Consider the following 22251-nt stretch of genomic DNA (forward strand, 5'->3'; position numbering starts at 1 on the left):
GCTGGAACCTTTTTTGTCCTGTAAGAAGTTCCAAGACCAGTTACAAGCATTAACCATGAACTAGCAACATCACAATGACCCCTTATATACCGTCTGTCATTTGGTACATCAGATTACATGGTATAAGTTCATGCACACTGTATACCGTTACAATTCTCTGCAACAATAATCCATTGGTTACAAGAATTAACATCAGTAACAAGAACAATCCTATATCAGGTGTATATTGACATTCCCCATCAGGCCCCTTCTCTGGCCCCACACCATTGCAGTTTTGGCCCTTCAGGTTCAACCTGCAAATCTTCTTGGCCAAAGCAAGTCCTGCCCCTCCCCCTTGTCCTCTGGGCTCCAGGCCTGAAACCTCTGGCCTGACCAAGACAATGGGCTGGCTGGGCGTGACTCCCTGGCTCACAATGGCCCTGGAATTCTCCTCCTTCCCCCACTCAGTGGGGTAACAGCAGTAAGCTGTAGACTCCCAAGTCTCTCCTCTGTCCCTCTCTAACCTCTGTTTCCACATGGAACCAGATATCAACTTCCCTGATTGAGTATGAGTGTCCACCGTGTCCAGAGATGGGAGCTTAATTGCCATCTCCTGCATCCTAGGGAGAGTGACCACACAGCTGTTCTGCTCTGCATACTTGGCTACCCAGCCCTTCTCCTGAATCTGAGACACTAACTTCCCACTCTCCTCCTTCACCTGGGAACAATCCTGTCCCACACACACTGACTTCCCAGCAAGCTGGTCACCCACAGTCACTGGGTTAGCAGCCTGCTCCAGTTCTCTGGCTTTTCCTGCCTCATCTGGAACAACCCTCAGTCCCTCTGAGACTTCCCCATAACCATCCCCACTGGATTTGGCCATATCCGAGTCAGTGGAGTCACTGTTAACAGACAAGCTCTGTCCATCAGGCACTGCAACAAGTGCCTCACACAACAAGCTGCTGCCTTTTACAGGCAGAGCTTTCTCCTGAATGCCTTCTCCAAGCCAGGCATCGTCACCTCCCTCAGTCACAGCAAACTGCTTGCTACAAGCACTGCCAGGACTCACTTCCCTACGAGCTTCCTTAAGCAACAGTTCACCCTTCTCTGGCTCTGCAGCAGCATTACCCTGCTGAGCCACAACCAACTCCTCCTGCAATTCCTTTAGTCCCTGAGTCATCTCTGGCCCCTCCGGTGGATTCACAGACAATCCCCTCTCAGGCACATAGACAGACTCACAAGAGACAGGGTCAGAGGCACCTTCTCTCCCTTTGCATCTCTCCAGATGGCTGTAAACTTCCACACCATCATTAGGCACCAGAGTTAACACACCCTCATTCTCTCCTTGTGCCTGGGCTAAGGGGTCACCTTGGTCCCACAGAGTTGCTGCCCCTCTTCCAGAAACACAGCAGCATCAGGCACAACATCAGTGTCCCCACTGTCTGATTTCTGGGGTTCATGCACGACACTGCCTGGATCTACCCAAGTCACAGCATCCTCCTTCCCAGCAGACACAAACTTAGAGCCACCTCCTTTCTGGGCCTTCTCTGTATCCAGACCCAACTCTGGGACAACAACACTGCTCTCAGCCAACACAGACTCTGGGGCACCTTCCACAGACAAAGGAAGAAACTCTTCCCCACACACAGTCAGACAACCAGAGACAGTTTCTCCCTCGTCCCAACACCCCTGGCTAATTTCAGGCATAGAGCTAGACACTGCAACAGCTTCCTTTACTGACCCACTGCTACTTTCACCAGCCAAATTGCCAGCTTGCACACACTGTGCTTCACACAAATCAATTTCAGCTTGTGCAGGTTCAATTCCACAAACCTCACCAGCCAACAACTCCTCAACTCCTCCCAGCCAGCCACTCCAGACTGCCCCAGAGAAACATTTCCCTGACTTCTGGGCTCTTCCTGCCGTGGTTCTGATTCCAGCTCCTGCTTTCTCTTAGCAATTTCTTCATCTGCCTTCCGCCTTCTTTCAGCAGCTTCCTTGGCTCGCTTCTGCTCCCTTCCATCCACATCTCTGGCTAGTAACAACACTACCAGATCTAGTTTAGAGGCCCTTTTCCTAAAGGCAATGCCTCTCCCCAAGCACAAATCCTTCAGAGCAGTTTTGCCCAGACTCTCATATAGTTCCTGGCTCATTGCAGTGGCTCTTTAACCAACCAAACGCTCAACACCAAAAATCAAGTTTAGACAGCGTGGGGTCCTGATCCCAAAGCTCAGTTGACCAAGATCTGTGGATCCTGCCGACTACACCACTGTGACAGACCAGGCCGTGTCTGGGCACAGCTGAGTGCGTCCGCTCAGGGTGAACTGCTCGAATCCGGGGCTCCTTACAGCCCCCGACTGGTGACCTCTCCAAACAGGCCACAAACCAGTCCCACAGAGCGCTTCAGCAGCCTGCCTGAAGCCTCACGAGCCTCAAAATCCAGTAACCTGACATGGTCCTGCCCAGGGAGCCGGCTCTGTCCCTTTCCCAGGGCCTGGGGGCACGTCGGGGGGTGGGGGGGAGAGGGAAACCGATCCCATGCAGGGCAGAGCTGGGCTCTGAAGGACACATCTCACCGGGGGAGGGGGGGGGGGGGGCTGGGTCCATGAGCTTCTGCTCTCACTTTCTGAGAGTTCAGAGATGTGACCGGCTGCCGCTGGCCCTGAGCCAGGGAGCAGAGCCTCAGAGCTGCTGGGGCTTTCTCAGCATCCGGTCCTGCCAGAATCACCCCCAACCCCCTGACGGGGCGGGGCCTGCTGGGTTTTTAGCCCGCTGCCTGCTCGCCCGGGGGTACTTGCGCCGTTAGACGGAGGCTGAGCTGGGCGTCCCGACACAGGCCCCCGAGGGGCAGGATGATGGGGGGGCTCTGCTCCCAGCTGGCCCTGCTGCTGCTGCTGTTCCCAGCGCACGGTGAGAGACCCGGGCCCAGGGCAGAGCTCCAGGGAACAGGGTCAGGGAGACTCTCCTGCAACCTGGGGGGAGGATAGACGGGGATGGGGGATCCTGCCCCAGTGGACCGGCTCGGGCTCTTTCCCAGGCCTGGCCATGTGGGGTGGACTCTCGGGGGGCGTGAAGTAACAAGATTCTGGGCAGTGAGGGGCAGAAATGACTGTGCCAGGCCCCAGCCCTGCTGTGGATTTGGGGACCCTGATCCCACCCCCCAGGCACCCTATCAAAGCCCAACAAGACCCCTCCACTCTCTCTGGCTCACCCTCTGCCCCGGGAGCCATGGCCCCTGCTCTTCTCCCCAGTCGCCTGCCCTCCAACGCTGCAGAGAACACAGCTGATCCCAAGAGAGCTGGCAGCAGCACTTGCTCAGCGCGTGCTGGTGTTCACTCTGAAACCTACTGACATGGGGTAGCCACCTACAACATGGGCTGTGCTATAGGGATTATGGGAAGCACTGTGGGACAGCAGGTGGGGCTTTTGTATATTCCCCACCTTCCACCCTCCAAACGTAATTCAGACCCTAAAATTGCTCCTGCCCCTGAACACCCTGGCTCTGTAACATCTCCCCAACATTTCTGTTTCCTCTACAGGTGCTGAGGAGAGTCAAGACCAGCCAGGTAACGAGCCCCGAGCTTCTGGGTCCTGGGCCTGGTTATGGGGTGGGGAGAGGAGACGGGCACCATGTCCCGTGCTAACATGGCTCCCCTGTGTGCAGTGTTCAGCCGTATCATCGGGGGGCAGGATGTCCAGGAGGGCAAATGGCCCTGGCAGGTCAGCGTTCAAGAGGATGACAAGCACGTCTGCGGGGGATCCCTCATCGCAGCCCAGTGGGTGGTGTCGGCCGCTCACTGCTTCAATCCGTGAGTAACTCAGCCTGGGGAATGACTTGTCCCTGGCCTCCTGCTTTGTGGCTGTTCCCCAGCTGCCCTGCCCCAGAGGTGGCTGCATCCCAGCCTCACACTGTCTCCCCTCCTCCCTTTTCTCCTCCCCAGCTCCGCGTCCCCTTCCCAGTATCGTGTGGTGCTGGGGGCGCACCAGCTCGCCAACCCCTTACCCCATCAGGTCACACGTGAGGTGCAGCAGATCATCCTGCAGCCCAGTTACAATAAGACAAGCTTCGTGGCCGACATCGCCCTGGTGCAGCTGGAGAAGCCGGTGAACTTCACAAAGTTCATCCAACCCATCGCGCTGCCGGGGGCCTCCCGCCAGTTCCCCGTGGGAACGACCTGCTGGGTCACCGGTTGGGGAAGGGTCGAAGTGGGCAGTAAGTGTCAGAGGGCCCAGAGAGGGGCTAGGGGCTGGGGGGCTGGGAGTTGGGGGGGGCTGGCAAAACATCTCCCCGACACCGACCTCCCGAAGACGGAACCGCAGCCCGAGACGGAACCGCAGCCCGAGACGGGCCCCTCTGGGTCTGCACGTTGCCCGGAGGGAGGCTGTGCCAGGTCGTTGGCAAATCGCGCTGACGTGGGTCTGCCCCCCTGTCACACACGCACCCGCGTTCCGGTGGACGTCCGTCCGGGTCCCTGCAGCCAGACCCTCCTCCGCCCTCAGCCCCCAGGGAGGGGCGCGCAGACTGGGATCCAGCTGGCCCCAGCCCTGGCCCTGTCTTTGTTAAGCTAAAATTGCTTAAGCTTCAGGTGCATGGGAAGCTGCACCCGGGCATAGAGGCCACCTCGGGATCCTAGCAGGCTGGTGCAGGGGGACCAGAGGTAGGTGGGTAACCCCGCTGCACCCCCGCTCTCTCTCTCTCCAGAGCCTCTCCCAACACCCAAGACCCTGCAGCAACTGGAGGTTCCCATCATCAGCACCGCGGCTTGCAATGATCGTTACAACTCACTGAATCCAAACTCACCGCTGGGCCCAGAGAGAATCAAAAGCAGCATGCTCTGCGCTGGGTACACGGACAGCCCCAAGGGCTTCTGCAATGTGAGAGCCTCTCCCCTCTGTGTGTGACCCCAGTGCAGCCCCCAGCCGGGCAGCCATCTGCCCCCACCACCACCCCTTGTGCCAGGCGCTGCCAGGCCCCCTGACGAGCTCGCTGCTCCTGTGCTCCCACCGGCCGTGTTCTCTGCCCCTCCAGCCTTTGGATTCCTGGGCCCCTCACCCCCTTTCTCTCTCCCCAGGGCGACTCCGGGGGGCCTCTGGCCTGCGAAGAGGGCGACACCTGGTACCTGGCTGGAGCCGTCAGCTGGTTTAGGATCAGAAATGTGAGCGGAGAGCTCTGTTCTGAGCCCGAGTTCCCCGGGGTCTTCACCCGGGTGATGGCCTATGACAGCTGGATCCAGGGGTATGTGAACGGCGCGGGGCCCTCTGCCATCGCCTCTCCAGCCGCTCTGATCCTCGCCGTCCTGCTCCTCCCCGCCCTGTGAGCCCGCACGGATCTGCCCCAGCACTGCCCGGCCAACCCCCTCGGGGTGTCCGTACCCCCTCGGCACCGGGTGGGGCCGCGTTGCTGGGGTCCGTGGGACACAGCTGGGGATGGAAGTGCAGGGGCGCCGGGGGGGGTTATATCCAGCCCTCCCTGCAGCCCAGTAGCACCCTTGGGGGTGCCTGGAAGGCCGACAGGGGAAGGGCCCCATAGCCCCTTTGATCCTAAATCTCTTGCTCCACAATGGCCAATAAAGCAGCTTTGCAAACTGTGTCTCTGCCTCAAACCAGCCACGCCCGGCGCTGCCTCCTGCTCGGGCCAGTCCCGTCACCCCCTGCCCCGCCTCCTCTGGCTCCGCCGCCCGCTGTGAGCTGCGGATGGCGGCTGTCACGTTGCTGAATTGGAGGGAAGCAGCCAGATCGCTGCTGCACCCCTAGGTGGGGGTGTTGGCCCCAGAAATTGGTGTGGGGGGAGCCATGTGGGGTATTGAATGGGAGATTATTGTTTGTTGATCTTATGTACGCTATTTATGTGAGTGTATAATGTCTGTGTGTGTGGGTAGGAATCTGTAATCTGTGTGGAAGCTGAATATTTCTGTGAATGTGGTTGAGCATTGCTATGGACAGGCTGAGTAGTGAAGCCCTGTGGAACAATGGCCCTTGATGGCCCAAAGACACACCTAAAGCAGGAGGGCGGAGACCCAAGAGCTGCCAGCAGAGAGAGGCTGAGGACCAGGTGACCTGCTACATACTAGAAGAGGCCAGGAAGGGTATAAAGAGGCCATGTGGTCGATGCCATTTTGTTCTCAGCTCAGCACTTCATCCCAGAGGCAGCACTGCAGGGATTGAAGAGCCCGGAAGACCTGTGAACCCATCCTGATCGTAGGATGTGCAATAAGGACTTTTAAACCAGCAGCTGTAACATCTCTGCTAGAGCCTGCATCGAGGACTGGGAGATTCGGTGCATGTAACGTACTGTACTTTAATAACCTTACTCTCATGCTTTTCTTTCTTGTGTTAATAAACCTTTAGTTTTAGATTCTAAAGGATTGGCCCAGCGTGATTTGTGGTAAGGTCCAGAGGGTAAATTGACCAGGGATCTGTGGCTGGTTTCTTGGAACCGGACAGAACTTGTTCGGGGTAGGTGGGATTGGGTGCTAGGACCCCCCACCTGTGTATGAGGCCCGGGGCCATCTGGGGCACGGTTATTGCTGGGGTGTCGGAGGGGTTTTGCTCGGGAGGCTTCAGGCAGGCAGCTGAAGCGCTCTGTGAGACTGGTTCGTGGCCTGTGTGGAGAGGTCGCCAGTCGGGGGCTGTAAGGAGCCCCGGATTTGAGCAATTCGCCCTGAGCGGACGCCCTCAGCTGTGCCCAGACATGGCCCGGTCCGTCACAGTGGCGTGTGGGCGCTGCCGATCGGGGCGGGGACGCCAGCCAGGGCCGGGGAAAGGGGGAGGGTGGGAATTCTGGGGGCTGGGGACCAGAGAAGACGCAGCTGCAGGGCAAGTGACAAATCTGCTCTGAGCCCAGGGGCAGGAGAGGGGCCCCTATGTCCCCCCAGCCCTCCACCCACCCTGTAGCCCTTCTGCCAGGCGGGGCCAGCAGCCGGACCGGGGTCGGCAGCCCACGGCTCAACAGGGAGCTGGCTCTGTGGGAGCTCGAGCCTGTCCCCACCCCCCCCACCGCCTCACTCTCCCAGTAGCAGGATGCCTGGGCTGGCCTCCAGCAGCTGGGCACAAGCGCTGGCCACAGACACAGCGGGGAGCCCCCGGCAGACACCCCGGCCCCTGCCCACCCCTCAGAAACACGGCTGCAGGGGGGGCGTGCCTCATGCTCCCGCCCCCAGCACAATCCCATTGGTTGGTTCTGGCCAATGCAGCTGCCTGTTTCAAGAACCGGCAGTGCGCGATGCACCAGTCCCCCCTCCCCTCAGGGTCTTGGTCCCAGAACACACGGCCAGGCTGCTGAGCAGGACTCTCACGCCGAGGTCTCCGGCCAGAGCCTGCCTCTGGCCCCCCCGTTCTGCCACCTGCCCCCACTGGGAACAGCCTCTCACCAGCCTCTCTGGGACCCCCCTGCAGGGAGCTGCAGGCTGCATCAACCCCTCCCCACCCCCACCCCGCTCTGCTCTGCTCTGCTGCAGACTGAACAAGCCCCAATCCCGCAGCCCCTCCTCGTAGGTCATATGCTCCAGCCCCCGAATCATGTTGGTCGCCTCTGCTGGCCCCCTCCAATGCGCCCACGTCCCTTCTGTAGTGGGGGGCCCAGAACTGGACACAACACTCCAGGTGTGGCCTCCCCAGAGCCGAATAAAGGGGAATAATGACACCTCTGGATCTGCTGGCAATGCTCCTCCTAAAGCCCCTAATATGCCATTAGCCTTCTTGGCTACCAGGGCGCCCTGCTGACTCCTCTCCAGCTTCTCCTCCACTGGAACCCCCAGGCCCTTTTCTGCAGAACTGCTGCTTAGCCAGTGGTGTGAGGTTATTGGATTCTAACGATCACTGTTGCACCCGTGGGGGGGATGCCCCAAAAGTCTATACACAGGGGCCGTGTGAGGTGTCACATGAAAGCTGTTCTGCTGGTTCTGGACGCCCTCAGCTGTGCCCAGACCCGGCTGGGTCCGTCACAGTGGCACAGTCGGCAGGATCCACAGATCTTGGTCAATTGAGCTTTGGATCAGGACCCCGCGCTGTCTCCATTGGATTGTCGGTGGGGAGAGTTTGGTGGGTTAAAGAGCCGCTGCAACGAGTCAGCAACCGTCTGAGAGTCTGGACAGGAGGGCTCTGGAAGATTTGTGCCTGGAAAGAGGCATTGCCTTTAGAGAGACAACTTCTAAGCCACAGCTGAGGTCGTTGTCAGAAATGCTGCAGAAGACATGAGCGTGCAGGATCCAGTGAGGAGACTGCAACTTAAATATGAACGAGAACCAGAGGGATTTCGTCAGCTAGCAGAACAGAGAAGACGGAAGCTAGACCAAGACGCTGCTGAAAGACAGCAGAAGCTACACAAGGAAATTGCTGAAAGTGAGCAGAAGCTGGAACGAGAACTTGCCAAGGGAGAGGCAGAACATGCAGGGAGAATGGCCGAGTCGGACAGGAGGCTCAGACAAGCCAAGGAGAAAGCTGCCAGATTTGAACTTCAGCTTAAGAAAATAGAAGAGCTGAAGAGACTGTCTCCTCCTGGGAGTTCGCTGTGTAACCGTGTGGGTCTGGGGTGTGATTACAACATGGCAGCTGTGTTCAACCCAGCTGACGTCTTAACCCAGCCCCAAAGCACGTTGGGATTTCTAAAGGGGGTGCGTGTGACTCTGGGCAGCTGTCTGGGGCTAGTTGGTCCTATTGCAACCAAGGAAAAGGTGTGTCTAGCTGTTTGCCTGGGGCAGATGGCCGGGTGTCTGTGCAGGGGGGCCGTGGGCCTGGGCATGAGGGTTCTGGGGGCCTGTCTGATGCCTCAGAGGTGAGGCTGGAGTCAGAAGCAGGGCAGGGGGACCCCAGGGGTCGGGACAACGCTTCTCTGGAGCAGGTTGCAGGGGTGGGCCTGGGTAGATTCCTCACTGGGGAACAAGATGAAGTTCTGGAGGGGGATGGATCGTTGGCTGGGGATGCGTGTGAGGCTGAACCCGCACAAGCGGGAAGTGAGTTGTGTGAGGGAGCACAGTGTGAGCAGCCATAGGGTGTGGGCACTGGCAGTTTGGCTGCTGGGGGTAGCAGTGTGTGAGTGAAGGAAGCAGTCTGAGGCTCTAGCTGTGGGGCTGGGATTAGCCAGGGGCACTGGGACAAGGGAGCGACTGTCTCCGATTGTCTGTCTGTGTGCAGGGAAGTTTCTTCCTGTGTCTGAGGAAGCCTGTGACAGCTGAGAGCAATAATAATAATAAATCTAAACATTTAACAATCTTAACAAATAATAATAATAATAAGAAGAAGAATTAATAATAAATCTAAACACTAAGTTGTGGGGAACAAATTCTGGGGAGTCACTTCCATGTGGGGGAATCATTTTCAATACATGAATGTTATCCCTACAGCTACGGCCCAGAAAGGGGGTAGCCCGAGGGTTGTGTCTGCTGGGGAGAAGGAGGCGTGACTGGGGTAGATCTGGTCAGTGTCTGGCCAGGATCCCAGAGATCAGACGGTTCAGGGGTTTGTGTGTTACCTGAGGAAGAGAGAAGGATTCCTACCCTGGTGTGTGCTGGGACAGGGAGCCGTGAGGGGCCAGTCCAGAGAGTTGCAAAGGGGAAGAAGATGTCTCTGACCTTGGAGCTCATCGCTCTGTCTGTTGGCCTGAGGGGATTGTCCGTGAGTCCACCCAAGCAGCCAGAGGTGAGCCAGGGAGTAAATGAATGTGGGAGTTGGTGGTGGCTCAGCAGAGGGATACGGCGGCAGGGCCAGAGACGGGGGAACTGTCGCTTAAGGAAGCTCATGGGGGAGAGTCCTGGCAGTGCTTGTAGCAAGCCGTTTGCAGGGACTGAGCGAGGTGAGAGGGCTTTACTTGGGGATGCCATTCCGGAGAAAGCTCCGCCTGGAAAAGGCAGCAGCTTGATGCAGGAGACACTTGTGTCAGCGCCTGGCAGACAGAATTTGTCTGTTAGTGACTCCGCCGCCTTGGAATTAGAAAGATCCAGTGCGGATGGCTTTGGAGGGGCTTCAAAGGGGCGGACGATTGTTACAGGTGAGGCAGGAACAGCCAGAGAATTGGAGCAGTCTGAGAACCAAGTGACTGTAGGTGACCACTGCTGGGAGGTCAGTGTGGCCGGGACAGGCGTGTTCCCAGGCTGAAGACGAGAGTGGACAGCCCGGCTGCGTCTAGACAGGCATGATTTAGCGCAAATACTTTTAACGGAAAATTTTTTGTGGTGGAGCCAAGCCGCAGGCCAGGAAAGTTCCTGGTGCCCGGGCCCCACAGACCCGTCCAACTCCAGGCCTGTGCCCAGCTACGCTCCTGGCTACAAGGGAGCCAGCCGCCCACCTAGTCAGCGCCGCGCCCTGCTCTGGGAACAGACGCTCGGCTTTCCCCAGGGCCCAGCACGTCGGGTTTCCTGGCAGTGCCCGAGGGGGCGGGAAGCCGGCAGGGGCAGGACTGTGAAAGAGAAACGGATGCTCCAGTCAGTTGATTTTGGCACAGTCGCGCTGTCTGGATCGGGAGCCGGGCACCGCCCCCTGCTCTACTGACGCTGCATTTCACCTGCCCGGGGCCCTGCAGAGACGTCCCGGGGGAAAGGCCAGCCTGACCCACCCCCGCAGCCCTGCAGAGACGTCCCGGGGGAAAGGCCAGCCTGACCCGCCCCTCGCAGCCCTGCAGAGACGTCCCGGGGGAAAGGCCAGCCTGACCCGCCCCTCGCAGCCCTGCAGAGACGTCCCGGGGGAAAGGCCAGCCTGACCCGCCCCCCACAGCCCTGCAGAGACGTCCCGGGGGAAAGGCCAGCCTGACCCGCCCCCCACAGCCCTGCAGAGACGTGCCGGGGGAAAGGCCAGCCTGACCCACCCCCCAAAGCCCTGCCTGTCTCCCAGTCGCTGGCAGCCCGGGTGCTCCGAGCGCCCTGCCCCACCCCTGGGCCTGCTGGCGATTGACATGCCCGGCTCCTCCCACCCCGTGGACAGGCCCCTTCTGCCCCCCCCCCCATGCTCAGCCAGCCCCAACCTCCCTGCCAGCCGGGCACCCTGCGCCCCAAGTCTCCTGCCTGCCCTTGGCCAGGTTTGGGAGCACCCGCAGGGCCTGGGGGGTGACATTCCCCCAGTGCCACCAGGGGGCCACGCCGAGGAGCACTGTGGGGAGTAGGTGCTGCAGGAAATACCGTCCACTGGACCTAGAGTGACATCACCCTGCAGCCCTCTGATTGGCCACGTGCCCCTATTTAACTCCGGGGGGGGGGGGGGTCCAGGGAGCTGGCTGGGGAACCACACGGACCTGGGCCTGCCCCAACACCAGACTCCGCCCCCTCCCCTAGGGTGGCCAGATGGTTTTAACAAAAAGACCGGACACACTTGACGTTACATCACAATCGCATCCCATCTTATTTAGAAAATCCCGACAGTTCTAGCGTCTCCATGCGTTTCCCGAAGAGAAAGCTCAAATGCTGGACTGGCCAGTTCAGAACCGGACACCGGGCCACCCTCCCCTCCCCCCATCTCTGACCCCAGCCTGACTCTGACCCCCAGCCCCCACTTTAGCCCAGTGCAGCCTCCGATCTCCGGGCTCCAGGACCAGGCTTTGTCCCTCCAGCTTCTGCCCGGTGATTCGTGGGCAGAGCTCAGCCCCGCTGCGACAGCTAGGCCAGACTGCCTCCGCCAAGCACCCAACAGACCCCTCTGAGAGTCAGAGTCAGTCGGGGACGCTGTTGCCTTTCCTGCGGTTCCCAGCCAGCGATTCGCCAGGGGCCGGGGCCAAGGCCAGTCCAGAAACCAGACCCCTAAGCCCCCCCCCCCCTCCATGGCTCATCCGGCCTCAGCCACGGGGCGTCGTGGAGGCCGTGGAATCGCCGTGGAGACGAGCATGATGAGGGGATGGGGCGTGCCCTGGCGGCCTCTGGTCCCAGGGCCTGGAACCCACCACCCAGCCGATTTCCCGTCAGCACTGCCCACGGGGGGCCAGCTCCCCGGAAAACGGTGGGTTCCCCGTCTCGTCCGGCCTCCACTCCAGACCAACTGGCCGGCACAGGAGTAGGTCCCGGGGGGAATTCGCGCCCAACGCGGCGGGGGTGGGGGGGGGTGTTCTCCTCAGAATCAGTGGGCGATGGCCCCCCTATGTGGGGCGGTTGGTGGGGGACGTGTCTGGGCCACGAGCCCCGTCTCCCCATTGGCCAGCCCCACTGGGGGCCACGGCTCAGATCAGGGGGTTGCCGTCGGACGCATCGTCGGAGCTGTCCCCCTCCTCCCTCAGGCCGCCCGCCGCTCTCTCTCCCCAGGCGATGTTCTCGCCCACGCCCACGCCCACGCCACCGCCCACCCCCCCGCCCACGCAGATCCCGGCCACGGCGCCCGTCCCCACCCCGATGGCCACCGCCTCAGCCACGGTCAGCGCCACGGCAGTTTCGGCAGCAATGGCGGCAGCGGCGATGCCGGCCCCAGCAGCCCCACCCACCGGGCCCAGGACCAGCGCCCCCGCCCCCACCCCCGCCCAAATGACGTATTTCTTGAAGCGCTTCCTGTAGGTCTCCAGGAAGGTCTCGTCCTCGCTCCGCAGCTCCTGCTCCAGCCCCTCCAGCAGGGCCTCCTTGTCCGGCGCCGGGTCCCGCATGTCCGTCCGGCATCGCCATAGCAACTGCCCGCGCCGCTCCGCCAGCTCCTCCGACATCTTGCTGGGCCTCACCCCCAGGCACTTGAACATGTTCCGGGAGTCGTGGTCCTGCCGCCGGCGGAGAGGAGACGGCCCAGAGTGTCACGAGGGGCAAGAAGCCCCCGCCGGACCGAGAAAGGGCCCCCCCACCCACGGGCTGGCTGGGAAAGTTCCCGCGAGTTCCCCCGGCCGGGGCAAGCCCCCTCTGCCCCCGACTCACCTTCTCAAGCAGGATCGTAGTGTGGTCGGCGCGGGCTCTGTCCAGGACTCTGTCGTTGTGGAAGGTGATGGCCATCTGTGCAGGCAGGACCAGGTGGGGTGACCCACGAGCCAGCATGAAACTACAACTCCCATGAGCCACCGCGGCAGCTCAGCCTGAAGCCAGGCACCCAAACCACAAGCCCCATGATGCTGCAGTGTCAGGGACTTCTGTGGTGCACCCTGGGAGATGCAGTCCAATCAGAGAACTGACTTATGGGGAGAACAGGGAGCCTGCTGAGCCAAACTACAATTCCCATGAGTCTCCGCAGTGGCATTGCCCGAGCAAACTATTTTGGCTTTTCAAGTATCTGGAAACTCAAATTCATCTCCACAAAAAAAAAAAAAAAAAAAAATGATCAGACATTTTCCAACAAGCGGTAACACACGCCTGAGATGCAGCCACCTCTGGGTCAGGGCATCTGGGAACAGCGACACACAACACTGCATGGGAGTGGTTCACCCAGCGCTGAGGTGCAGCCACTTCTGGGCGGGGCTGTTGCACAAGCTCACAGCGCCCACACACAGAGATGGCTTCCCTGACACAGACCTGCAGCCGCCTTTCGGGCGAGCCAACAGCAGTAAGACACAAGTAGGGGGCAGTTTTACACAGGAAGTGAATTCACAAGGGGGCACAGGCCCCATGGTCACGTCAGAGGCAGAGCTGGGCGGAGCAGGTACCTGAGAGGGGGAGGAGAAGCCAGAGCGATGCTTCTTCATCAGGGCACAGAGTTTCTGCAAAGAAACCACAAGAAATCACAATGGAGACTTCACGGGTCTTAAGAGCGCCCCCTGCTGGGCCCTGCCTGGCTCCCTGCCCCACAGCGCCCCCTAGCGCCACTCTGGGACACTAAGCCAACCCTGCCTGCCGGGGAAGAGCGCCCCCTGCTGGGCCCTGCCCCACAGCGCCCCCTAGCACCACTCTGGGACACTAAGCCAACCCTGCCTGCCAGGGAAGAGCGCCCCATGCTGGGCCCTGCCCCACAGCGCCCCCTAGCGCCACTCTGGGACACTAAGCCAACCCTGCCTGCCAGGGAAGAGCGCCCCATGCTGGGCCCTGCCCCACAGCGCCCCCTAGTGCCACTCTGGGACACTAAGCCAACCCTGCCTGCCGGGGAAGAGAGCCCCCTGCTGGGCCCTGCCCCACAGCACCCCAGTGTCACGAATCATGGGCCATGTGAATGGTTCACGCATCCACTCATGCTAATCACCAGTAAGTGAGCTGAAGAGAGGCCGTGCTGAGGTGCAGGCAAGAGCCTGGGAGGAGTGTGGACTTGTTTACAACTTTAAGAAGAAGGACCGTGTGAAATAAAAGACCGGAGTGTGCGGCTGAGGCAGCGTTCCCGGCATTGCCAGATAAGAAATAGGAACAAGGGAAGACTCTAACAAGGAGCAGAGCATCGTTTCTCACTCATGGTCAGGCAAGCAAAATTGGAGGGTGCAAAAACTGGATATTTCTGGATGGGTCCTGGACACACCAGTAAGAAGACGGGGGTGTCACTAACAGACATCACCCCATGGGACTGTGCAGGCAGTGGATGGCATCTCACTGGACCGGCCCCTGCTTAGGGGATACACACCACACCATTTGACCCACGAGTTAAGAGTCCATCGTTCGGTATATTGGGGTGCCGTGCACGTCAGACTTCCGCCTCAGTCAAATTAGCCAACGTTACCTGGGGTCTGGCCAGCACCAGAGGTGAGTGTGTGAGTGTGAATGTGTGTGTGTTAAATTGGGTTAAGAATTAAATTTAGATTGTTAAGTATTCCATTTAATTATTGCTTGTAATGCCGTTGTATGCGTGCAATGCCTTTTAACGGCTTTCCCTGTTCGTTTTAATTGTGTAAGTACTAAACATACACACATATACTGCTTGGAAAATTTCCTCCTGAATTGCTTGCAGTAAACTTGTCAAGGGTACGATCTGTCTGCTGAGCTGGTGCTCTGTGAGCCGGTTCTAAGGCATGGCCGGAGCTGTTTGATCACCCGAGCAGTGGCAGCGCCCTCTTGTGACACTAGCGCCACCCTGGGGAACTGGGCCAGCCCTGCCTGCCAGGGCAGAGCGCCCCCAGCTGGGCCCCCACTCCCCAACTGCCTGGTCCCCACCTTGATCCTGGCGGCGAGCTGGGTCCCGGTGAGCGGCTCCCCCCACTGGTCCCTCCAGACGTATCTCCCGGCCGAGCCCACCAGGGCGGTGACGTAGTCCCTCAGGCTCTCCCGGAAATCCTCGTCCATGTCTGCCGGGGGGAAATGGACAGTGAACTCGGGGCCGAGCATTCCCCCTTCCCCCCCCCCCCCCGACGACCATTCCCAGAGACAGAGACGCCCCGTGGGGCAGGCCCAGAGCCGCTCTCCCGGCCCGTTACCTCTCAGGGCTCCCACGCTGCCAGTCAAGATCCGCTTGCCGGGGAAGGGCATCAGGTAACAGCGGCTGCTGCTTCTGCCCAGCACGGCCAGGGCCTTGGGGTGTTTGCAGGGGGACCTCACCGCCAACAGCTGCTGGAGCCGGGGGATCAGCAAAGTGAGACACCACCAGAGGGAAATACCCGGGGGTTCCCCCTTGCCCCCCGAGCCATCGGAGCCAGCCCCCCCCAAAGGCCCCATGTCCCAATCCCCACCCCAGCCCCACACTCACCTCCCGGACGTCTCTCAGATGCTGCTCCCCGCCCTCAGCTCCAAGGAGCTGGGAGCTGGTCCAGTCCCGCACCAGCAGGTCCAGGTGCTGCAGGGGAGACAGGAGGGGAGGGGGGGGTCACTGGGAGGTTGGGACAGGGAGGAGGAGGAGGAACCCCCAGGAATGTGATGAGGAGATTGAGTGGGGCAGGAAGATCCCATGCCCTGGGGAGAGGGGTGGGGGGGGGCGGGGCAGGTGAGGGGGGAGAAGCCAACACACCTGAACGGGCTCCAGTCCATATTCCTTCCCCACCTCCTCGGCCACGTGCAGGAACATCTGTGGGGCAGAGCAAGGGGGTGAGTCTGGGCTGGGATCTGTGGGGCCCGCAGGCAGCGTGTGATGGGGGAGGGGCTGGCCTCGCTCTCCCACCCTCCAGCTCCAGCTTGGTCTGGCCTGTGACCAGGGTCCCAGCTTTCCCCAGTGGCGCAGAGACCCCTAGTGGCCAGAGAGCAGAACTGCACGGCCGGGTTCCCCTCTGCCCTGGGCCAGACCCGGTGCCCGCAAGGAGACTTCCCCAGAGTCCCACGGCTGCCAGGGGAGCCGCACTGAGGCCAGGACTCCAGGCTCTATCCCAGCTCCAGGAGGGGTGTGGGGTCTAGTGGTTAAAGCAGGGGGGTGGGAACCAGGCCTGCTGGGTTCTATCCCTAGCTGTGCCACAGATGACCAGTGTGACCTCAGACAAGTCACCGAGTCTCGCTGGGCCTCAGTTTCCCCAGCTGCGGAACAGTAAAATCACCCTGGGGGGGGGGGGCAGAATGAGAAGGGTGATGTGTCCTGCCCCCCACCCCTTCACCTCCAGGTATTCTAGGTCAGGGTCCTTTAGCTGGCTGGAAACATTCAGGATCTGCAGGTGAGCAAAGAGGACAGAGCTAGAGACAGAAACCGGCACAGCACCCCCTGCTGGGTCCTCCCCTGCAGCGCCCCCTGTCCTGGAGCACTGAGCCAGCCCTGCCTCCCAGGGGACAGCGCCCCCTGTTGGGACCTGCCCTGCTCCCTGCCTCACAGCGTCCCCTGCTGGGTCCTCCCCTGCAGCGCCCCCAGCGCTGTCCTGGGGCACTGGGCCAGCCCTGCCTCCCAGGGGAGAGCACCCCCCGCTGGGCCCTGCCCCGCTCCCTGCCCCACAGCGCCCCCTAGTGCCTACCTGGTAGGAGCCCAGCAGCATGGACAGGGCGGAGAGCTTGACGCTGGTCTCTGTGTCTCTGGCGATGTCCATGGAGCCCTCGGTGTCGATCAGCAGCACGGCCACCTGGGGGGGAGCCGTGGGTGGGTCACACACCAGCCCCCCCCATGGGTCCCAGTTCCAAGTCCCTGCCTCCCTTCCCAGACATCTCCTCATGAAGCTGCCCCCCCCTCCAAGGGCCGACTCACTGGGGTGGCTCTCCCCCTCCCTCCCCTTCCCACTCACCTGCCCCCCCATGGCGGGGACCCAGAGGGGCTGGCTCCAGGCCCACACGCCCTTGGTGACGCTGCGGGTGCCGACGCGCCACTCGAACCCCTCCAGGGGCTCGTCCTCCCGGCCCATCCACGACCCGTCCTTCTCCTCCTGCGGGGGGGGGGGGTGATACAAGGTGGGGGCAGTTAGTGCAGGGGGGTGGGAGGGGCTGCGGGTGTTTTAGGCGGACAGGCAGATTCCGGCTGAGACAGACACGGAGTGAACAGACTCTGGGATGGACACACAGACGCGGGCCCAGACAGACGCACGGCTCCCAGGCCCCTGCACAGATGATCGCACCTGGCCAGAGGCCGGGGGGGGGGGGGTGCTGCTGGTGTGAGCCCCCGGGGGGGGAGGAGTTCACACCAACAGCTCAGCCAGCATGAGACAGGGAGGGGTGAGGTACCAGCCACCCCTGGGCTGCCACCCCCACCCGCTATGCAGTGGGAAGGGAGGACGGTCTAGTGGTTAGAGCAGAGGAGCCAGGACTCCCGGGTGTATCTCAGGGAGGGAAGTGGGGGCTAGTGGTTAGAGCAGGGGGCTGGGACCCAAGACTCCTGGGGTCTCCCCCCAGCTCCAGGAGGGGATCAGGGCCCCACTCACCGGGCTGCGGAGCCGGCGCAGCAGGTAGTTCAGCAGGAAGGATTTGCCCCGGCGCTGCTCCCCGATGACGGACACCAGGCAGACGGGGGCGTCCCCCACCCCACCCTGCTCCAGGCAGCGGCTCAGGGCCCCCTCGTCCAGGATCAGGCCCCCGTCCTCGTCCAGACGCACCAGCTGCACCGGGCACCCCGGCTCCGGCTTGGCCCCTGGTTCCAGTTCAGCCCCCAGCCCCTGCCAGGGAGGGAGCAGGGTCAGCGCTGAGACCCCACCCCTGAGCCAGCCAGGCCCCAGCTCCCCACATGAGAGCCCTGCCCCACTGCCACCCCCTGAGGCGGGTGGACGATGGCGCCCCCTAGAGGGGAAATGTCCCATTCCTGGACCCACCAGTCTCTCCCAGGACCAAAGGGAGTCCCAGGCTGCATGGCTGGTTTCTGATCAGTCGGGCTGAGCCGTGTGTGCTCAGCTCCCCGCTATCAGCCCAGGGCGCTGACCCCCGAGGGGACACGGTGCTGCCCGGAGCCGCTGGGAGGCCCTTCCCCAGCTGCACTGCCCCAGAAGTGGCTGCATCTCCAGCCCGGCCCCCACCTCCGGGCCGGCTCTCCCCGGGGCTGCCAGCTCCCCGTCGCGGGGCAGGTCTCTGATGTTCTCCACCAGACTCCTCAGGCGCGTGTCCGGGGTCATCCTGTCCCTGGCGCAGGGAGCCCGGCACTCGGGGCACCGGGAGCCCTGGGACGAGACCCCGCTCCAGTGGGCCGAGAGGCAGCCCCGGCAGAAGTTGTGGCCGCACTCGATGGAGACGGGGTCCTCCAAGACGTCCAGGCAGATGGAGCAGGTGACGTCCTCCCGGAGTCTCTGCATGATCCCCCCTGGCGCCGGCTTCGAGGCGGGCGGAGCAGGCGGCCTGGGAGACACACGCTCTGTGGGCCAGGGAGCCAGGACTCCTGGGCTCTCTCCCCAGCTTGGGGAGGGCAGTGGGGGCTAGTGGGTAGAGCAGGGGGACTGGGAACCAGGACTCCTGGGCTCTCTCCCCGGCTCAGGGAGGGCAGTGGGGGCTAGTGGGTAGAGCAGGGGGCTGGGAGCCAGGACTCCTGGGCTCTCTCCCCGGCTCAGGGAGGGCAGTGGGGGCTAGTGGGTAGAGCAGGGGCTGGGAGCCAGGACTCCTGGGCTCTCTCCCCGGCTCAGGGAGGGCAGTGGGGGCTAGTGTTTAGAGCAGGGACTGGGAGCCAGGACTCCTGGGCTCTCTCTCCGGCTCAGGGAGGGCAGTGGGGGCTAGTGGGTAGAGCAGGGACTGGGAGCCAGGACTCCTGGGCTCTCTCCCCGGCTCAGGGAGGGCATTGGAGGCTAGTGGGTAGAGCAAGGGGACTGGGAGCCAGGACTCCTGGGCTCTCTCCCCAGCTCAGGGAGGGCAGTGGGGGCTAGTAGGTAGAGCAGGGGCTGGGAGCCAGGACTCCTGGCCTCTCTCCCCAGCTCGGGGAGGGAAGTGGGGGCTAGTGGGTAGACCAGGGGCTGGGAGCCAGGCTCCGTGGACTCTGGCCCAAGCTGTGGGACCGGTTACAGCTGAATTGAGTGGGCCCTGAGCTCTTACCGTTTATTATTTGCGTTTCCCATCATGCAGTGGGCCACGGGCCGGGCTCCAGGTGACCGATACCCCCTGGGCTGGGGCTCAAGCTGGACTCTGCTGGAGAACAGAGGCAGCAGGGGGTTAACCCTCTCATACCCACTAGGCTCAAACAGGGGGGCTGGCAGCGGGGGAAACTGAGGCACGGAGCGGGACTGGGACACCCTGTCGATGTGTGAGCTCTGCGTTCTGCAGCGCTCTCCCTGTGCACTGGGACCCCCCTCACTAGCACCCCCAGAAAGGAGCAAACTCTCCTTGGCCAGCGCCTGGGGCCAGGTCTCAGAATTGGGGGCTGGGCCGGGCTGGGCCTGAGGGTCCCGGGGGCAGCCCTGGGGCGGGGGCTGGCCACTTCCCGACACCAGCCAGAGCCACGGCGGGGCTGGCAAGTCGCTTCGGTGCCGCGGCGGCTGGTCTGACTGGCTTTAAACCAGGGAAGGGGCAGCCATGGAAATACCCCTGGGGCCCTAGGCCGGCCGGGAGGGCAGCGAGCCCGCCCCCTGGGGGGACAGACTGGAGGAGCCTGTCCTGGGGGGCTAGATCCCCCATCTGGCACCTGCCCCCCCCCCACAGCCAAGCTGCTACCTGCACCCCTCCCCCACACACACACACCCCAGCTGTTACCTGCCCCACATACACCCCCAGCTGCTACCTGCACCCCTCCCCCACACACCCCAGCTGCTACCTGCCCCACATACACCCCCAGCTGCTACCTGCACCCCTCCCCCACACACACCCCAGCTGTTACCTGCCCCACATACACCCCCAGCTGCTACCTGCACCCCTCCCCCACACACACACCCCAGCTGTTACCTGCCCCACATACACCCCCAGCTGCTACCTGCACCCCTCCCCCACACACACACCCCAGCTGTTACCTGCCCCACATACACCCCCCAGCTGCTACCTGCACCCCTCCCCCCCACACACACCCCAGCTGTTACCTGCCCCACATACACCCCCAGCTGCTACCTGCACCCCTCCCCCCCACACACACCCCAGCTGTTACCTGCCCCACATACACCCCCAGCTGCTACCTGCACCCCTCCCCCACACACACACCCCAGCTGCTACCTGCCCCCCCACACACACAGAGAGCCGCTACCTGCCCCCCCCCACACACACACACAGCCGCTACCTGCCCCCCCCACACACACACACAGCCGCTACCTGCCCCCCCCACACAACCGCTACCTGCTCCCCAGCTGGCAATGTCTGTCTCGGCGGAATTTCCTCCGGCAGAAACGAAAGTAAAGTGTCGGGCGGCTCCGGCTCCCTCGTGCCCAGCTGCAGGCCCGGCCCAGAGGAGAGGCCGCCGGGCACGGGGGGGGGGGGGCAGTCAGAGGGCAGGGCAGGCTGTTCACAGTCACTGCAGGGGGCAGGGCTGGGAGCCAGGGCTCCTGGGTGCCACCCCAGCTCTGGGAGGGGAGTGGGCTCTAGTGGTTAGAGCAGGGGGCTGGAACTGGGAGCCCCTGGGGGGGTGAGTCCGGGGGGTTAATGGGCAGCCCTCCAGGGCTCTCGCTGCACATTCCTGGGCGGCTCCCATGTGCTCAGACAAGCCCGTTCCTGAGCCCGGCTTCAGGCCCTGGGGCGGCCGCGAGGTTGCTCCACGGAGGCCGGGGAGGACTCTGCTCCGGGCCCCTCCGAGGGCAGCGTAGGAAGCAGCCGAGCTGGCAGGGGCTGGACCCCAGAACCCCCTTTCAGGTCTCCCTCTGCACCAGCAGGGGGCGCTGTGGAGATGTGGGAGGAGCTACCTGGAAACCACGCCCCCCCCCAGAGACAGCCCGCCTCCCCCAGCGAGCCAATCCCAGCTGCCTTGGCTTGGCTGCCCCAGTGCTGCCCCCTAGAGGTGTATCCCGAGCAGCTACCGCCTCGCTGAGCAACGGGGCCAGGCTCTCTGCAGACTCTGGCAGGCGGGCGCCCCGGCTGACCCCACCCCTCCGCCTTCTGTGTCTCCCACAGCCCCAGTGGGGGTGGCCCCGCCCACATGCTTTGGCCCCGCCCCTGGGACACACCCCTGCCCGGGCAGGCGCAGAAGCCCAGCCAACTGCGCCAGCTGGGATCGTGGCCGTCGTGGGGTGCTTGGGCCGGGCTCGGTTTGCCAGCCGCGACAGTGCGGAACCGTGGGCGCTGGAGGGTCCATCGGCCCTGGCGGGGAAGCCCTGCCACGCAGTCCCTGGCGGGTGTCCCTGGCGTGCAGGCGGGTGGGGACCCAGGAACCCCCTTGCGAGCAAGTCCCCGCCCGCAGGCGAGTGGGATGAGAGGCCGGAAAACAGCCCAGGGGACCAGTCCGCCTGGGTGTGATGGGCTGGTCCAAAGAGCCGCGGGAGCCGGTGTGTCCCCCCTGGGCAGGGCGGGCAGGATAAGAAATGGGCTTCCACTGGGGGGGAGACAGGAGGCGAGGTCACAGGAGACCAGGGTTCTACTCCCCGGCCCTCGGAAACATCCCGGGGGGGGGGATCGGAATGAGCAGTAAAACCCCAAACTTCCCAAAGTGCGGGGAGGGGATCCCTGCTCACCTCGAACGCTTTGTGGCGAGACCGGCTCATTTCGAGCGGGGGGGGCTCGGCCGCACGAGTTGCACCCCGGTTCCTGAAGGGCTTCAGCCCAGCCAAGCCTGCGTGCACCAGCCCACGGGCTTTCCTTGAGCCTCGGGGAGAGGGGCACTGCGAGCACCCGCCCCGCCCCAGCCCCCACCCCTGGGCCGTGTCGCGCGGGGGCAGAGCGGGGGCAGAGGCATTTGCGGGATCTGCCCGGGGAAATATGAAGAAAATACCGGACACGCGGTCGGGTTCGTTGTTATTGGGGGTCAGGGCGGGGCTGCGCGCTGCGGATAGATCCGCCCGCGCGGGTCAGTGTCTACCGGGCGGGCAGGGCGCAACGGGGCGGGGGGGGGGGGGAATCCCCGGGGCCGGACTCGCTCGCGCTTTACAGGGGGCGGGCAGCACCCCGGGATCTGCGCGCGCCCGGGTCAGTCCCGCCCCCGCCGGCCGGTCCCCCCGCACCCGATCTCCCCCCGCCAGCCCTGCTGCCCCCACTAGCCCTGCTTCCACCGGCCAGTTCTCCCCCCCCCTCCTCCTCCCGCCTCCTCCTCCCCGAT

At 62.7% G+C, this 22251-nt stretch overlaps 3 protein-coding genes across 3 annotated transcripts in view; 1 reads left to right on the top strand and 2 right to left on the bottom strand.

Annotated features, from left to right (window-relative positions):
- LOC102463808 (RING finger protein 112-like) overlaps positions 1–20477 on the bottom strand; it is a 107687-nt gene extending 87210 nt beyond the window's left edge. Inside the window, exon 1 of the mRNA XM_089779035.1 lies at positions 20346–20477. The gene's annotated coding sequence lies outside the window, so the exon portion shown is untranslated. The remainder of the gene's footprint in view (positions 1–20345) is intronic.
- Positions 2630–6202, top strand: LOC102462230 (serine protease 27-like). Its single transcript, XM_075928753.2, has 6 exons — positions 2630–2889; positions 3519–3545; positions 3644–3788; positions 3921–4192; positions 4682–4854; positions 5052–6202. The coding sequence occupies exons 1-6, from the start codon at positions 2832–2834 to the stop codon at positions 5295–5297; spliced, it is 921 nt and encodes a 306-aa protein (XP_075784868.2). The 5' UTR covers positions 2630–2831; the 3' UTR covers positions 5298–6202.
- On the bottom strand, positions 10948–20462 carry LOC102462060 (RING finger protein 112). The gene is made up of 14 exons (XM_075928733.2): positions 20346–20462; positions 19122–19214; positions 18122–18437; positions 17537–17767; positions 16907–17044; positions 16643–16747; positions 16295–16345; positions 15721–15777; positions 15463–15549; positions 15194–15323; positions 14934–15064; positions 13508–13561; positions 12789–12863; positions 10948–12637 (listed from the first exon to the last, which is right to left on the bottom strand). The coding sequence occupies exons 2-14, from the start codon at positions 19145–19147 to the stop codon at positions 12116–12118; spliced, it is 1923 nt and encodes a 640-aa protein (XP_075784848.2). The 5' UTR covers positions 19148–19214; positions 20346–20462; the 3' UTR covers positions 10948–12115.
- Positions 20478–22251: the final 1774 nt, after the last annotated feature.

Source organism: Pelodiscus sinensis, chromosome 5 (assembly GCF_052426305.1).
Source record: "Pelodiscus sinensis isolate ZL-2025 chromosome 5, ASM5242630v1, whole genome shotgun sequence".
Lineage (NCBI taxonomy): Eukaryota > Metazoa > Chordata > Testudines > Trionychidae > Pelodiscus > Pelodiscus sinensis.

Coding starts and splice junctions, on each gene's coding strand:
- LOC102462230 (XM_075928753.2), top strand. CDS start 2,832: ATGATGGGGGGGCTCTGCTCCCAGCTGGCCCTGCTGCTGCTGCTGTTC. Junction 2,890..3,518: donor GCTGCTGTTCCCAGCGCACG/GTGAGAGACCCG, acceptor TTTCCTCTACAG/GTGCTGAGGAGAGTCAAGAC. Junction 4,855..5,051: donor GCCCCAAGGGCTTCTGCAAT/GTGAGAGCCTCT, acceptor CTCTCTCCCCAG/GGCGACTCCGGGGGGCCTCT.
- LOC102462060 (XM_075928733.2), bottom strand. CDS start 19,147: ATGATGGGAAACGCAAATAATAAACG. Junction 16,748..16,906: donor TCCCCGCCATGGGGGGGCAG/GTGAGTGGGAAG, acceptor GCTCCCCCCCAG/GTGGCCGTGCTGCTGATCGA. Junction 15,778..16,294: donor CTGACCTAGAATACCTGGAG/GTGAAGGGGTGG, acceptor TCTGCCCCACAG/ATGTTCCTGCACGTGGCCGA.